Source organism: Mizuhopecten yessoensis, unplaced genomic scaffold (assembly GCF_002113885.1).
Source record: "Mizuhopecten yessoensis strain PY_sf001 unplaced genomic scaffold, ASM211388v2 scaffold10331, whole genome shotgun sequence".
Lineage (NCBI taxonomy): Eukaryota > Metazoa > Mollusca > Bivalvia > Pectinida > Pectinidae > Mizuhopecten > Mizuhopecten yessoensis.
The window spans coordinates 99,209-118,001 of record NW_018408493.1 but is presented as its reverse complement, the minus strand read 5'-3'; the positions used below and the strand labels follow the sequence as shown (position 1 = coordinate 118,001).

At 33.4% G+C, this 18,793-nt stretch overlaps 1 protein-coding gene across 1 annotated transcript; it reads left to right on the top strand.

Moving 5' to 3' along the window:
* Positions 1–4,160: 4,160 nt before the first annotated feature.
* LOC110460221 lies at positions 4,161–10,976 on the top strand. Its single transcript, XM_021513023.1, has 5 exons — positions 4,161–4,263; positions 5,874–5,946; positions 7,332–8,795; positions 9,355–9,401; positions 9,627–10,976. Exons 2-5 carry the CDS (start codon positions 5,892–5,894, stop codon positions 9,627–9,629), a joined length of 1,569 nt encoding a protein of 522 aa, XP_021368698.1. The 5' UTR covers positions 4,161–4,263; positions 5,874–5,891; the 3' UTR covers positions 9,630–10,976.
* Positions 10,977–18,793: the final 7,817 nt, after the last annotated feature.

The following is an 18,793-nucleotide window of genomic DNA, read 5'->3' as shown; positions in this document are numbered from 1 at the left end:
AATAAAGGCAAGTTTTGTGATCTTAATATCCTCTTACACCATACTTGTTTTATTTTTAAAATGTATTGAAATGTAGAAAAGATTGGTAGGATTTTTAAATTTTAAATATGAGAATTTTATCTGGGTTTTGTTTCATTCCAGTTAAAGTATGACATACCTTCTATTGTTTATTGGTTGATATATTTAATTGTTGGCAATATATACCACATTCGGGAAACAACCAATCAGAAATTTTCTTGATTTTTTACTATAACGTTCAATTTATGTGTAAAACTAAGGAAGGCATCGACCTGTGTTATAACATGTATGCATGCGTTTCGTTACTCTTTACCAAATCTTCTTTACAGATAATTTGTCATCCAATCGAAGGTTCGGGATACCAATAACATCGGAAGGCAGAAGTTATGTTAGGGGCCTTATGTTGTCAGTACTTCGACGAGCAGAAAGGTTTAACGATGGAAGCGAAAGGAGACCTGTCCGATTTTGAGAACCGCTTTGAAGAAGATCCATTTTTCATGTTTTTTGCTCTCTCTGCAGCAGGAAGATTTATTTATTTCCATTGTTATGAATCTTTTTGTTGATAAGGACTAAATTCATTTTGTGGATTATGGTATCTGCAAAAAATGAATTTACATTTAATTGTGGAAGAAACAATACCAAGCAACTGTTGTATCTTTGTACAATCTAATAAAAAAATATATCTCCACATCACTCCCGTTTACTGATATGTCGCGCAATGTGAAGATATAATTTTAATTAGATTGATTTTTGTATAGAAGTCCCAAAACATAGTCCCAAAAATTGTGTGTAATTTGAAATAGCATATATAGAGGATGTTTAATGCTTTCCTATTTAATATCATATCCAGTACGTTATGGAAGAATACCAATAATTGTCAAAAATGAGAAAGATGTGTAACACAATATTTGTATATACTACAATACGAGTGAAATAAATGAATACTTTTTTTAATGGATAAACCATTAAATGTTTATGCTTTTTATCGCGGTCGTGTAATTTTGTTGAAATTATTTTATTCTTTATTTACTAATAATAAGCTATTGTTTCTGTTATATATCTTATGGACCTGTTTAAATTACTCTGGTTTTGAATCGAAATGACCATCATATTCATATTATTTTGTTTTTTTGATCAAGCGAATATAACGTTGTTCCTGAAACGATTTATCATATTTTATTCTACGAACTCTTAAATCTTCTGATGTACATGTTAATACTTAATATACAGTATATATGTGTGTTATGTGTGTTGCGGTTGTCTCCCTTTACTTGTTGTTATAAAATACTTTACATGCATATCCATGCTGGAACTTTGACTTTTTGTGTGTGCTGTAATTTTGGGAGTATTTTAATGACAATTGTCAAAAGAATGCTGAATGTTCAACATCTACCCTTAAAGATGAAGACATCCAACTTGCACGTTATTTAGACCAAGTTAATGGCCATGTTAATTTATTTCTTTAAGCATTACAGCTCATCAGTTGTGCATATATACAGTGCAACATAAAGTAAACAAGTAAACAACAACACACATACACACCACTTCCGCACCTACTCCTAGAAGTGTAGAGAGATATCTTGCACTGCTAAAAATAATGTAATTAATAATAGGATAATATTTGATGATAAGGACATATTACTGTATTACTGACAAACACTAGATACAATTGACTTAATTCAGTACATTTTGTCATCTTCTACTAGCGATTCTTACATATTTGGCCAAATGAGTTATTTCTTATGTATTTTCAGTGGATAACAACTTAATGAATTTAGACATACTTGCATGTCTGGTGTTTTTCTTTGTTGGATTTAATCTCACAAAACCTTCGACACGTGTCCGTGTATATTGCAGTTGCGCATCAAGTACTTTTCTATTTCACAATGTTCACCTTTTGTTTACAGGCACATGGAAATTAAGGAATGTCAATTAAAAAGTTAACTATTATATTTGCTCGTGTGTTTGCCATTATAACTATACACACGCACAGACATTTTGTTATCAAATTAGTTCTCTATCGAAATGAAAATGTTCACCAAAAGATTTGTTGAAATATCAAACTGAATATTAAAATACCTTATGCCAAATCTTTCTCTTATTACTGATATACCTCAAAAGAGTTTATGTTTGATGACTTGACTGTCTAAATTTTTGAAGGCCAAGAGAAGATATTTTGTAAAGATTGGTAAACTTTTAAAAAAGAGCTAAATATTTATAAATATATTTTTGGTCTTTGATATCTTAGGTAGCAGTCTACAGTAGGAATGGCCCAACAATAAAAACAAGGCACATGTCGAGGAAATGTAAACACAGCGGATTTACCCTACACAACACATATATACATGTATATATATTTGTAAACTGCATTACATTTACAATACATATAAAGAACTGACAAGTGTATAGCCATTTAACAAAATATCACCCATGACCACAACCCTCTACTGTATACTACTACCTTATCCTGTTATGTATAAAGACAGAAATGCCTGAAGATAATATATATGTCTGTTGTTTCTGAAATTCCAAAATGTCAATCTAGTTCAAAAACTCTATACTAATTTTAGAAAAGGAAATACCTGAATCTGTTTAATTACGTCGCGTGGTTATATTGAGAGCTACACTGAATATATGTCAATACGTTCTCTTACCTACGAAGTTTCAAAAACATCTTCATCAATACGATAATTTCTGTTAATTGTATGACGTGGATAATTCTGAAACCAAACTGATGTACACAGTTTTGTTTGCAGTTTCAATGATTAAGAAAATGTCAAAGACTTGATTGGAACCTAACGAGTCAGCAAGCGGAAATAGACATCTCATACAGACACACAGAATGATAGAGAGACACTTCATTTTTATAGAGATGACTTTACTTATAAGTTACATTCTAGTTTCCAGGTACATAAATAGTATGAATAACCACTGCATCTTTAGTACTATTTCCATGAAAATATATGTATATTCGGCCAGATATTCTCCCTTTTATTATTCAGAAGAAAAAATAAATCTCCAAGCACATATATATTAACTGCTCTGAATCCGTTCACTATAGTAGATATTATATTTGATTACATGTTTACTATCCTTACAGCATTATACATCGTTTAGTGATGGCTTACATATAATTTTAGAGATTCCAATTATTTGATGACTTTTCTAAACGGAATGAATAGTTCTCAAATACATTAATAAGTAATGAATTCAACCAAATTCAAAAGAATTATGAAGATTCGTACATTTGCCTCCTCGCCAACAGGACACCACATATAAATCATACAAAGATATCGATAACCTTTCAAATGTTTGCTTTATCATTGCATGTTGTGAATCATTTCCGCAAGAATTCGTTACGTATTCTTTAAATATGTGTGACATTATGAAACCCGGAAACAGGATTATTTGAAAAATCACTTTTAAAAAAAAAATGTCATGTCTTTTCTATCAAATGTCACAAAAACTAAAGAAATATAATCCAAATAAAATTATTCTAAACACCTAAATAAAAGCGGTATATCGGAGAACAATATATCTTTCATATTGCCGTTATCATATATTACATTTAACTTTGAAATAGTTTTCATATTAAATGTATTACTCTACGTCTGAACAAACCGTAGCCTATTGTGTCGGAACCACTTAAGAAGCATTAGGAAACGATATTGTTCAAATACTTAGTATGTATGCAATCGTTGTAGAAAAATGATAATAAGAATAAAAGATTTGACAATACCTTTTCGTAAATTAAAATATTTTTTAATTGGCTAAATCACCTCCCTGTCGATTTTAACTAATTTATAATCATATCCTGGAATGTTTTCGACAAACAAGATATAAAAATATGCGTATCAAAGATATCAAATAATTCAAAAAACATAATTGGTTATTATGATACAACGTTGTTTTTCGCTATATCAAAAAACTGTAATAAATATACATTTGTACTGTTTTGTGGTTGGATGAAAAGTAATTAATTCTATTGTAATATGAATAAATATCAATGTCGTATGCCGTGACTCACTTAATACGTATGGGGATATATAGGGCGCTATTGTCACTCAGCTTCGAATTGATGACGTCTGGTGGTAAGATGGATCACCTGTCTCGATACTTACCTGCTGTGGTGTGACGCCAAAGGTAAGATTTCATCTAGTATTTCCCTATTGTCGTATATATAGGTTCACCTCATCTCCTACTGAAGACAATTTCTCCAGACAAGCCCTCTTGGACCACAATCAGGTAAGACGTATCCTTAGTATGATATCCGGGATGTATTTTCTCTTTTTTCTTCATATGTATATATATATATATTGGATAATTTTTTTCAGCTTGATTGGTTTTACGTGTATGTCATATTAGAGTTAAATATGTTTTTTGATATTTTAGTTATTATCAAAATTAAATTAAAAAACAATGTCGAAACGTGCATAATATGTGTCTACACAATGACAAAATAAAATGTATATGGACGTATTTTAGCGCTAAATCATAATGACCGATAACTATAATATCACTTTATGCTTATATTATTTTAACTGTTGCTTTAATTAATGACGCATTCTGAGTTATTTATGACGGTGCGGAGGTATGAATGCATTAATATAAGCAACTTTACATCAGGGTCAATAAGTAGATTCGTACAAAACAAGTTTTCGTTTTAAAACCAATGAAGCTCGCCTCAATAGTTTGTATTTTATTATAGATCAAAGGAAAAACAATTGCTTGCTAAGATTCTGCACTTTTAATGTGTATGAGACACTAAATGATAACAACGTTTTGTATGTTTACTAGATACATAACATCCTATGATTGATTTCCAACTGTGTAGTTCTAACATCTATTGTGACTGAAGACTGTTTAACTGTATATTGAACTATGCTGATCTTAATTATTTTCCTTGTCGGGACATATGATTAAAAATGTACTCTTTCGTAGTACCTGTACCTTACCTATCATTGGCAACAACGATATCAAATATGTTTAAGTTTCTTTTACTAAAACTTAGTAATACAAATGTTAGCGAATAACCATGTCAGTTTGTACATTTTGTGATAATGTTTATTGCTAAAATAATTACTAGAAATATGAAGTTATGAAGTACTATAAATAAGCCGATACAGAAATCAAACTAAAGAAAACATTTTCAATGTACCATATTGTAAGTTCACCTGTTCAGGACTCATCACTGGTACTTAAGGTTAAATGATTGAAAATACATGTCAAAAATAGTTCCCAAATATTTGATACGTTTAAAAAATAAACAAAGAGTGCCTAAAACCCCTTCATACGGTAACGTATTAATATCTTCTGTCTACAAATCATAATTTATTCTGAAACTTGTATATTGTGCAACGTGCGAGAACACATTCCACCTACTAGTTCACGGCAAAAGTCGGGGACTGATTGTCCGCCAGTAGAGTCAACCATCTAGTGACCTTAAATAATCACATGCTATAGGAAGTAAGGAGGAATTTACCTAAACATTTAATAAGTCGATGTATGAAGCCGAACTAAACGACCCTTGCCACTTTTTACCTTATATCTCTAACAATAGGACCACGTGGAACATTATTAGAGCTTATCAGGTTTTCTGAAGTCTACGCCATTAGCTGACACACGATATCAACAAAAAATAATTGTTTTATTTTACATTTCTTAACTGAAATATAGCTTGTCCAAATTACACATTTTTAACAATAAGAAACAATGTCTAACAAATAAGAAACTTGCTTGCAGGTGGCGTAGCTTGCAGGTGGCGACATCTTTGGATGTTCGCCAAAGAAAAGATAACTCTAAATGTCTGCTATGGCTGCAATTGTTTATGTTAATGTAAAATACTTTAATTTCAGACTACTTCGGATACCAGTATGCTGTGGATCAGTGTCCTTGTCGTGGTTATCAGTACTGCTGTGGCTCAGGACTGTAAGTGTGTCATTCTTGATGATCTACTTCTCCGAGACAAGCATATTTTTCCAAAATATTTCCAAATTAATAAAATGTGTAATGAAAATAAACAAGAGAACAATAAGTTGATGTCACATTTGAAAGCATTTTCCTGATAAAACTTGGTCCTCACAAGCAGTAGCAATCACTTTAACTTCGTGATCTTCGGGGTCCTCTCCCTCTCTTTAAATATATTTGTTTGTTTTCCCCTCAGTTCCTGTTGTGTTTTGTTTTGTTCTGGTGTCTCCTCAGTTCCTGTTGTGTTTTGTTTTGTTCTGGTGTCTCCTCAGTTCCTGTTGTGTTTTGTTTTGTTCTGGTGTCTCCTCTGTTCCTGTTGTCTTTTGTTTTGTTTTGTTATCAGTTCCTGTTGTGTTTTGTTTTGTTATCTCCCGAGTGCCTGTCATCTTTTGTTTTGTGTTGTGGTCACCTCATTTCCTGTTGTCTTTTGTTTTGTTTTGATGTCTTCGCAGTTCTTATAACATTTCTTTTGTTTTGGTGTCCTCTGAGTCCCACTTGTCATTCCTTATTTTGGTGTCTTCTTTGTATCGGTTAACTGTCTTTTTGTTTTGATATCTATTCAGTTCCAGTTGTCTTTCCTTTTGTTTCGGTATCTCTACAGTTCCTTTTGTTATTATCTTTGTTTTGGCGTCTCTTTAGTCCCGGTTGTCATTCCTCAGTTTAGGTGTCTCCTCAGTTACGGTTGCCTCTCCTAGTTTTGTCGTCTACTCAGTTGCAATTGTCTTTCCTTAGTTTTGATGTCTACTCAGTTGCGGTTGTTATTCTCTTTGTTTGGTTTCTCTCAGTAGTTTTGGTGTCTCCTCAGTTCACTTGTCTTTCCGTAGCTTTGGTGTTTCCTCAGTTCAAGTTGTTTTGTTCCGTGTTTCGGTGTCTCCTCAGAGTCTATACTCATTTCTTAGTTTTTGGTGTCTCCTCACTTCTGGTTGCCTTTCCTTGTTTTGGTGTTTCCTCAGTTCCAGTTGTCTTTCCTTAGTTTTGGTGTCTCCTCAGTTACAGTTGTCTTTCCTTGTTTTGGTGTCTCCTCAGTTCCAGTTGTCTTTCCGTGTTTTACTTTGGTATCTCCTTAACTCCTGTTGTCTTTCCATTTGGTTAAGTGTCTCCTTTGTTTCTATAGTCATTCCTTTTGTTTTAGTTTCTCTTCAGTTCAAGCTGTTGTCTTTTCACATTGACGTTTAGTTCGAATATGATATAACTAACCTGGTGTCTCCTCCGTTTTGTGCAGCTTTATAATTTATGTTCTATTTTGAAGTTTCCTGGAATCTTATCTTTGTGTTTTCATGATTATTTTGGTTTGTTTATAGTTTAGTTGCTCTTTATTCCATCATGTAAATCCTTCTTTTTTGCAGTTAACCCAAATCGTAATTATGGTGCAGGAACGAGTCCTTCCAGAGATCGTTTATATGGATCACAGAGGAGAGTGTTGGACACGACCTTTCAGGGAACGTCCGTGCCAAATGGACATAGCACCCACGTGCGTGATCGGCAATACCATGACCAGGTCGATACTGGTTACGGCCAATCACGGTCAAAGAAAGTCCTTCATAAGCCAGTGGTAGACACAGGGTATATCGGCCAAAAACAAGTGCATCGTGAATATGTGAAACCTGCACTGAATGGTCATTTGGATAGTGGATATGTCAAGCCAAAGATTGCTAGTCCATTGGATACGGGATATGTACAGCCTAAACTTGTTGATCCATTAGACCCAGCCTCTTTCCTTCTCAAAGTAACCAGTCCGCTAGGCAAAGAGTATGTTAAACCCAAGATACCAGGTGCCGGGGACTTAGGATATGTTGATCCCAGTCTACTCGGTGGTCTTATACCGCATGATCCATTTGATACAGGATATATAAAGCCTAAAATCGCTGGTCCGTTGGATCCTGGGTATGTAAAGCCTAAAATCGCTGGTCCATTGGATCATGGGTATGTAAAGCCTAAACTTGTTGATCCTTTGGATCTTGGGTATGTAAAGCCTAAACTTGTTGATCCTTTGGACTCCGCATATGTTCTTCCCAAAGTAACCAGTCCGCTAGGTAAAGATTATGTTGAACCAAAGATATTAGGTCCCGGAGACGTAGGGTATGTCGATCCCAGAGCATTAAGCGGTCCAATGGCAGGAGAACTGATTGATCCAATGGTAGGACATGGACAGGTACATCCAACGCCCCCTGTCGGACCGTTTTATGGTGAACGAGCCAATATACCAGGCGTCAGTACCAGTGACTTTGTAGCTGTGGAAACGGAAAACATCGATCCTCTTGTGAGGAGAAATGATTTGATAGACCCTTCGTGGAATGGTTCACCAAGAAACTCTTTAGATCAAAGTTTCCCTGAACAAAGAAGGTTGCCATCCACAATTCATTCGGAAAGATTAACACGCCAAAGAAACATGGAAGACGCCGCACTTACGGCGAGGAGGAATGATTTCAGAGATCCTTCGTGGAATGGTTCACCAAGAAACCATTTAGATCAAGTTTTCCCTGAACAAAATAGGTTGCCATCCACAATTCATTCGGAAAGATTAACACGCCAAAGAAACATGGAAGACGCCGCACTTACGGCGAGGAGAAATGATTTCAGAGACCCTTCGTGGAATGGTTCACCAAGAACCCCTTTAGATCAAGGTTTCCCTGAACAAAATAGGTTACCATCCACAATTCAATCGGAAAGATCAACACGTCAAAGAAATAATGTGCCGTTTGATCAAGGTTTTTCTCAGAGCCGACAACGGATGCTACCACTGTCATCAAAACCAATACCACCACCATTGACAAAAAAGACTGTCACGACGAAAAATATAAGGAAAACTGGTATGTAAGCCATTTTACCCTTTAAATCATTTTTAGTTGGTGCGGCTTTCACACATTAGAATAAATGCATGAACAAAACATATTTTCACTGCTATGTATATAGGACTACTGCATTTACAAATCTCACGGGTTGTGCTCTTTATTTACATTTTTTCTCTGCACTGAAGATTTGTATATTGAAAGCAGAACAGAACAGTATTTAAAAATGACCAGAACATGAAAAACAATTGATTTGATCTTTCAAAGATACATGTCACCTTGTCAAACAAAGAGTTCAAATTATCGGTGCTGTTCTTTATATGCTGCTCGTGAATATGCTTGTTTTAAAGATGGTCCGCCATATTGCTTAATTTTCCAATCAACATTAGCCTCGTTTTCAATCGTATACATTTGATCTTTACGTTGATGTAAGATGACATGGACATTTTCACCAGGTCAAAAAAAAACCTCATTATTTTAATGTCATTTTGAAATTTGTTTCTAAGTAAAGGGAAACCTATTTTCCGTCCGGATCAATGTACAATGTTTTGCTAATTTGAATATCTCTTCATTTTCACAGCTGAAGAAAAGCGAAGCTATTACAAGAGTTTACGACAGTTCCGAGGCGTAAGTACACGCTATTACTTTTCTACCTTATTTTTAGTTTAAATATATATCTAACCTTTCAGAACACCTCTTCATATTCAAGTTAGTTTTGCTGTATATCTCCTTTGGGAACTTATCATCAATGCTAGCCATAATGTTTAGTCCAGATTGTGGTCTCGTGTAATCGTACGCTGGGTTTTATCAGACTGGTTTATTAATAGAACTTTCTTTTCCTTTTCTTTCCAGTGAACCAACTGCCCCCAATCCGCAACATGTGCAATACTATAATCCTGACTGTGATAAGAAATCGTCTTTATGAACAGTCCATGATAACATATTCTTTCCTGGGACACGATCCGCCGTGATTATAACCTCATCGTTGATGTGTGGAATTTGACAAAGTGATGTGATATTGAGTGAATTGATAACAGTTATGTAAATCTTCATTATGTACGTTATAAATTATGGATTTTTTTTGTTAAGTAAGTGCATAGTTGTGTGCATGTGTGTGTGCGTGTGTGCGTGTGTGCGTGTGTGCGTGTGTGAGTGTTTGCAAACATGCCTGTATGCGTGCGAGCGTGCACGTGTGTGTTCGTCTGTTCATTGGCAATATACATATTTACATATTAGTCACAAAAAATATTACTTTATGGGCTGATTATGCTATGGAAAATAATTTCACTTTTATTTTATATATCAACAATAATTAAATTAACTTAAATTAAACATCAAATCATTCCTGAGACCAGGGAACATGTTGTTCAATCATTACATATATATTACAAAATTGGAATTCAAAAAAGAAACGTAAGTAGACCTAAGGTCTTTTGCTGTTATACAGCTCATTTCATTGGTCCTGAAAAGCTGTGAATAGATGAATACAAGCAAATAAGTTTAAGTAGCAACAATGCAGACAATGAATTGGTCAAAATTTCGAAGCAATCTGCTCCTTACCGAGACATGCACATGACACAAAATAAAACCTTTGGTCTAGTTTTTGTTTACTTGCCAAGCATATATGGGGCGAGCCTTTTCGTTATTCCGTTGTGCAAAGACATATCTTCATATTATGTTTTTATCACTCTTCCATCTTAGATTAAAACCCTGCGTATAGAGTTTTATTTTCAAGTTTTATCTATCAACGTTCTTTGATACACAATATAAGAGTGGGGTTTCATTATTTATAGCCTGCGACTCCAAGCTAACCGAGGAGGAAAGTTTTAACATTAGCATGTAACTATTTTTCTCGATTTCATATTTTGTGATATGAAATTTTCTCCTGTTGGTGTCTTGGTAAAGGGGCAGTTTTATTTGAAAATGGATCGATTCCACTGTCCGCCCTGTTTGGATTACTTAACTGCATATATACAATGTATCAATTTAATTTCTTCGAGCGAAATGCGAATATTGGACTTATGTCATTGGGTTATATTATTCTTAAATAGGGTAAAGTCGTTATCGAATTAAGAAAAATGAAAGAATAATTTCCATTATTGTAAGGTTGTGTTACACCTACAAATCACTGACAAAATATCATTGATGGCTTATTTGCATAATGTGTATTTTTTATACTATTTTCAAATAAAATGTCAAAACAATATGGGTTTCCGCCTTTTTGTTACATATGATTTCTATTGCAAGCTTACTTTATTTCTCGACATTTTATCATGAAAGTTTCGATCATATTATGCTTAGATAACCACAGTTGCGACATCAAATACTTTTACGTTCCGATCGTTTTTGAAATACATACATTATTTGATGATATTAATTAGATATTGCCTTTCTTAAACGTAAAAAATCTGTTTGCTTGTGTTATCCCTGGAACTGTTCCTTGTAGAGACTACCCAGTTCAGTCCATGATAACCTAATAATTAACTATTATTGATTTATAACTTTTTCTGATAAAAAGACGTATCTTATCACTAACAAAGATACTGTTATTCATTTAACTTTTGCAGACTCTTATTCTGATGGTTGTGCTGAAGCAACTTATTTGGGAAGATTTAAGCCCGAGAGAGCAGCTATAAGTGCCAAATTATATATTTTGTTTGTTCATGCACTTACATATTAGTCAATTTACAATGGTCAACCCTCAACACTTGTAGAAAAACAACAACAAAATACTGCAACAAGTAGCGATAAAGAAAAAGAGTCTGTTTCTCTCTTATCAACACACATATCTATAGAAACATTCATCATTATTTATGCGTACTATAACGTAATGGAGTGGATTTTAAAGCCATCATACACAAAAACAACTTCTGCTGAATTCAAAGCACACTCAACGTGATGTGCACACCTTTATGTTTATCAATTTAACTTATATTGTCATCCATGTGTTGTAAAGCGCTTTAGAGTAATTTTACAAATTATAAAGGGCGCTATACAAATTGTATATTAGTATTGTATAATATAACAACGACACACATAAACTATGCATAAACAACAAAGTCATGGCAAGCCATTATTGTTTATTTCAGTGTCGTATATTACAATAACACAGTATAAAAACATAGCAGAGATCTTTTATAAAATATTGTTAAAATAGTCATTATATATCGCATTTTTATAAAATGACCAGATAGCAAGTGACAACAAAATAACTAACCTTTCATGTTTTTCATTTCTTTCATCAAATAAGCGAGAGTTTCTGAGCAATCACGTTTTTTTCATGTTTTATTTCGTATTAATATTCATTATATAAGGAAGGTCATGAAAAAATATTACCTTATCTAGAAAGAGTTAGTCTCGGCAACTATTTTAATTAACATATAACTGATATCACTTGAATATCTGACTTTAATGTAATAAGCTGTTCGAAAAGTATACCACAATATAAAAGAAAACGAGGAAACTATATTCATGAGGCACGCGTTGATCAATCTGCGTAAATAGCTAGCATCTATTTGTAAATACTTCCCTTGTTTTGGAAGGTGAGCAGGGAAGATGAAAGGCAGCAAAACGGAGGTATCAAAGATTTAATGCAAAATTGCAATTGTGCGTTTTATACCCTGTTTCATAGACTTGGTTATAGTGTTTTGTCTCATTGTGAGTCTAACGGATCAGAAATTAGTTGAATCTGCGTTGATACTTTTAGATCTATTTAACCATCCAGGAATGGGATTATGACAAGAAACTAATTGCACCTGGATATGACTACAATGTTTTCAGTTATAACTGAAGTTAAGATTTGATAGTATATACATCAGTAATGCTTTTGCAGAAATTAAACATTTTATAATAATTAGTGATATCACATGATAATATTTGTCAGATTGTCAACAGAGATGCGGCCATCAGATATTGATTCACTACTGTAAAGATACATTAACCTCTCTGAGGGGATATACATTCATGGCGCTATTTAATTTGTTCATGTATTCGTTATACGCAAACTTTGAATAAAAGAGCTGTAAGCATGTGTATGCTTAGTTTATGTTTAGATGGTATCTGGTTGAAATGTCTTGTATGCAAAAATAGCTACACCAAGAAAGTTCAAATTTCATATGTATTAACTACTTCCTCGTCTCAGGTATTTTGTTTGGCATAATTTTAAGTTTTGATTTAAATCGTGTACGTTGCGTAAATTAACTACAAAATGTATAACATATGGAATTTATTGTAAATGAGTGTTAAACGTTCAAATGAGTTTCAGTATAAATGTCAGACTATAAAAAAAAGTGAAAGAAAGGTTAGGAAAATAAGTAGTATTGATTGCTTGCTTAAAAATGATAAACGATTGTAAAAGAAAATGAAATCTGCAATCATAATTACTGTTTTGGCGTTTCATCAGCTCCTCAGATATTGTCTTTTTGAGTTCTAATGTCGTGTTGACGATGCGACATAGTTCATTTTCCAACTTACGACAATGTAATTGTCATGCTAACTAGACCGCATCTCCTTTGTTATGCTAATTGAGATTGTGGTTGATTGACGTGTCCTGGTGTTGCAACGGAGGGATTTGCACACGGTGAGGTCACATGACAAAGTATGATGCATTGTGGTCTTGATGCATGGCAAATTTGTTTCCTCGTGCCCAGATGAGTGATTGTTCTCCCGTCCAGTGAGAAAATAGTCGGTTTCTGAAAAAAATCGAACACATGTTATATAAGTAATGCTTTTTTGAAACTGCAGGGATCAGGTACATAACCAAAAATACAAAATACAAAATAAGAGAAACAAGGGATTTTTTTATGCATTTCCTTTAACTATTAAGTAGTATTTTTACGGTAATTACTAATAGGTATAATGATCTTCTCTCCTTTAAATGGATTCTCTCATAGGATATTCCATTTTTTTTTAATTTAACATTGATGACAAAATTATATAAAAATCAGCATTACATAAAAATGAAAACTTACAAACCTCAATGCAAATATAAAATCGGAATTTAGCGTAGATGCTATAAAACCAATAAAATAACAGATAAGACATCAACATGATATGAAAAAAATAAGATCTTATCATAAAAGTCTTCAAAGAGCTGCGAAATTTCCCGATCAATGATTTAAGAAATATTTACAGTTTCTAAGATCACTGGGGACCGAGAAACTGTCCTTAGGACGTACCTCCATGTGGGTTGTGGAGGTATGTATGTGTGTTGGTGCGAAGTTTTTTGGTGAAATTGCCTCCATGTTATAGTGCAGAAGTAATTCCGACTTTATAGTGCTATCTCACCGAAATACCATGTCGAAGACACCAAGCACAGCATTCTGCCCGGTCACATGATACTTACAACGAGTAACCCAGTCGTTGCCATTACCCTAAATGTAGAACGTTAAGCAGGGAATAGCAACTACCATTTTTAAGGACTCTGATATGTCCCTGCCTGGCGACAGAACCCATTGCTTTCCTCACCTGGGTGAACGTTGAACAAGTGAAAGTGAGGTATTGCTTAGCAAGGCGCTAGGTAGTTAGAAGTAGAGAGAAATGTGAAGATTCCAAATATTGCAATGGGTGCAGCAGATTTATTTTGGTCGTGTTTGTGTCCCGAAATAGAGGGCACAAAATCAAATCCCTAAATTCTGCAGAGGGTTTTCCACGTTAGTCGCCTCTTTTTCATCTCTTGTTGATTAAGGTATGCGGGTTTTATCAATATAATAAAAATTAACTTAACATCGTTCTTATTTTCCCTAACAATATTCTATACATATACTGCATTTACCTATAAACCCCACCTCTTATAACAACGAAAGCAAAAAAATAAAAAAATAAAATAAATAAAGTTGCTCTCTACTTAAAATCAATAAATGCAATTTCTCTAAAGCTGGACTATATATCTCTAGATAAAAAGTGAAATTTTGCCCTTCATATGACATCACAATGTAAACACGGATATATATTGACCAATGAAACTCAAGGTTGGTCATATATTTTTATATAGTGTCATTTGCCCGAAGGTCATTTTCCAGCAGCTGTACTTTGTGTTCTAATACTCATATATGCCAATTAATTACACGTAGATAAATGATAACATCACAGAGGGTTGCCCCGAGATACACAACATCTTACGGTGACTTATCGGGTCGACACAAGTAGCGTCGAACACCAGGAATCGGCGTCTACATGCTGGCAAACGCTCTTATCATTCAGGCCCAGCAGGAGTTAGTGTATGCCACGATTATTATATTTAACATGATACTTTCATTACTTTACTTTATATTAAACTTTTATCACATGACTATTGTGTTATTCAATAAATATACTATATATTTGAATATGATATCATGAAATATGTCGTATTGTGATGCCATCGAATAATAATGAAATGACGTAAGATTATGTTATAACGTCACAATGACAACGATAGATATAGAGCCAAGATGTGGAATTTAATCTTTCAAGAATGACATGGAAAATTGTGACTTTTGCAGTTTTCGGAAAAAGATTTTGATCTATAAGGATTCAATTTCGTTTATATATCATATCAGATTAATGAAACGAGTTAACGATTTTTTTTCCTTTTATCGAGCCTCTGGCGAGCTGAAATGATTTTATTTAAGATTCGTTTCATTTATTCAATATGAGACAGAATTCTAGTGTAAGATCCACTCAATTTTCTTTTATATAATCAATTTATTCACACGTTACGACGTCACAAGGAACATAACCATTATACATTAATAGCAAATATAAACCAGCGCCCAAAATCACTGTTCGAATATCAGATATACAAAAAGGTACAAAAATAGACATTTTCTATTTATTGTTATATTGAATAAATGTTAATATAGATGACTCTCACACTGACAGCTTACAGAGAAATTCAAATTAAAATACAAATTTTAAACATTCCTACCTTTCCTGTCTAATAATTGTACTGGGATTTGTATGGCAATGAAGGAATACGTGTGTCTATATATGTTAGTTGTATGTCATGTAAAAATTTGAAAAGGAAAAAAAAAAGAAAAAATGCATTTTGAAAGGAACCGTTATTGTAAGAAAATTGTGAACATCTAGGCCCTGGTGGTGATTCCCTGTGGGTTGTCTTATCTGTTCAACGATCATCTCTTTCTCTCTATCTTGATCTTTTCTTTTTTCTTCTATTATTTACTTATGTTTGGTGTCTGAAAGAAATATATGATCTTACATAATTTTCCATTTCATATGAGATCTATAAAACGAGTCTAAAAATTTAACAATAGGCGGGCAAAAATGAAAAATTCGTGACGAATTTCAAAAATTTCATATGAAATGAAACGAGTGTAAGATCCCTTTTATCACATAATCAACATTTGTGGCATTTATTTGAGTAAAACGACAATTTTCAAGCAACCTTGAAATGTAAAAAGCCGCCATTTTGACTCTAGTGCGTAAGTCTGTGACGTCATGTACTTGTCCCAGGCGTGACGTCACAATTGAAACTTACAACCAATCACAGGGCTGATAGGTCATATTACATGGGTTAATACGCAAAACATATGACATGGGTATATTCACCGGATAACACAGTACATTTAAACAATAACTGGTTGCCTGGATGTAATTATTGTTGATATAATTACAAGTGGCCTCTGGCAAATCCCATAAAGCCCGCTAGGGTTTTATGGTAGATTTGCCAGAGGCCACTTGTAATTATTTCAACAATAATTACATCCAGACAACCAGGTATTTTTTATATTTACATATTTTTCTTTTTTAAGACATATTCCTACAAAAACCATTTGCCCTGCCTCAAAATACATTTCAGGCGACCATTTTATTTGTTTACATATTCCTACACCTGAAACAGGCAGTTGTAATTATAGTCGAGCATTTGTAATTATAGCCTATATAATTACACTTGCCCTCTAACACTGTTGTAATGGGACGGCGCGGGGGCAAATGTAAATATTATGTGATAAATGGGAAATATCATACATGCAAATTTATTGCCTTTCTGATGAAGAGTGAACGATTGTGAATTCCTGGGCCCATTTAGTAATTTCCTTCGACTTCTTCCGCCATTTTACCGGTTATATCTCTAAGAGTTTTATTTATCTATTAGCTTATTTTACATTTATTTTTAACCATTTTTTTTTCATTTTTTCTTTTGTTTTATATTTGCAGCCTGAAAATTTAGAAAATAAAAATCTTGCGAATTCACTGACTTTGATAGAGAGTTAGTTACCATTTCCAATTACAGTGTTGCGCGATAGTTATCCATTAAACGTGAACTTGTGAATGTAATGAAAGAGCATATGAAAAACAACAGAATATCCAACTGGTTAAAAACGGTATGTAACGGGAAAGACGGGATATGTTACAGTACTTAACAGTCATACAGACGTATACAAACATTCTGTCAAATATCAGTGCCAATTGCCACATGTAATGAATTGTAAGATGTGTTTATTGCATTTTTAAGATTTAAAGCAATCTTTGCGTTAATGGTTACAAGTTCCTGATGTAGTGTTACTGATTAATCTTTCATTAATCATGACTATTTATGAACAGCATCTTGACAACTTTGCCCCAGTTTAGGATGTTTTATTCAACATAATGAACTATCTGATTATGTATACCGTATATATCTATATAAATTTCAATCTTTCACTTTTATTTTCTATTTTTTTATAAAAATAATTAAGTCACTTTTCGTGCTAATTTTTGTTCCTTCCGTTGAACACACTTTTGCATTTTTGGTATTTTATATAAAGAATTCAAACCTGTAAGCAGATAACATTATCTCAATTTGATTTCAACCTTTCATCAATCACTAATAATCCATAATTCTTTTATTTAGCCGTTTTAGGTAATCGTGTTGTGGCGTTACGTTTTAATCCATATTCAATTTATTTTATTTAATATTTATCCAGTAAAGCGTAATCATGTTTAGGAGTTATGTTTAACCATTGATTTGTAACTTAGTTTAGCGGTAATATTTAGCCAGCAGTGTTTAGAAATCGTGTGTTGTTTGGAAGTTACATTTAGTCAGGAAGTTGTTCCTTTGTTCGCTAGTAATGTTTTGCCAGTTTAAAGTAAGCGTGTTTTTTGGGTCATATTTAATATGTAACCAGTAATTTGTAATAATTTATGTGTTATGTATGGACAGTTATATTATATATGGAACTGATTTAAAAGTTACTCAAACTCATTTCTATATTACAGTCGTTGCTATTGCTATAGGATGTTTGATTTTTATAAGACCTAAGAATATCGCAATACGAGCTTTTCAATGGCTAATGGTGATGCAAAGATTCCCTTTCTAAGAAATGAAAGTGTAAAATTTCATATGGCTCCACTGCGTCTTTACCTGGTTTAACTTGATAAGTTATACCTCCGATATCATAGTTGGGATTAAAATAAAAGATGGAGTAAAGAATACAGGTGACGTTTTCAAACCATATGGCAAAGGTCAAGGACAGAACGCACCAACGCACTTGTGCTATTGTAAGTTTATGAAATCGGAGACAGATACGTTTATAAGTGTACATGAAATTCATTAAATGACATTTCCACAGGTTGAAAATGTCTTACTGATTTCAGACGATTAAGAAAAATGTAACTTACTAGTGTAAGTTCATGAAATCGGAGACAGATACGTTTATAAGTGTACATAAAACTCATTAAATACCATTTCCACAGGTTGAAAATGTCTTATTGATGTCAGATGATTAAGAAAAATATTAAATTAGGTCGACTTCAAAGATGAAGTTTTTCAAGTTTGCGTAAAAACACATCAAAAGTATGGCGGTCATACGAGACCAATATTTGCAGTATTCCCAATTAAAAAATATATTTGACTAAAATCTTAATCAGAGACATGACTGCGATACTTTCTGCTGATTGTGTAAACCATAAAAAGTATAAGATATATCTGACGATTGCTTTGCCTGTTCATGCGCCCAGTCGTGCATCCTTGCGTTCGTTCGCTTAATTTCACAGCGGTCAATTCTGAATCATTCACAGGTTTTTGCTGAATTTGATTA

Excerpts from the sequence above, each read along its gene's own strand:
- LOC110460221 (XM_021513023.1), top strand. The coding sequence starts at position 5,892 with ATGCTGTGGATCAGTGTCCTTGTCGTGGTTATCAGTACTGCTGTGGCT. Across the intron at positions 5,947-7,331 it reads TACTGCTGTGGCTCAGGACT|TTAACCCAAATCGTAATTAT; the intron begins GTAAGTGTGTCA and ends TCTTTTTTGCAG. Across the intron at positions 8,796-9,354 it reads GAAAAATATAAGGAAAACTG|CTGAAGAAAAGCGAAGCTAT; the intron begins GTATGTAAGCCA and ends TCATTTTCACAG.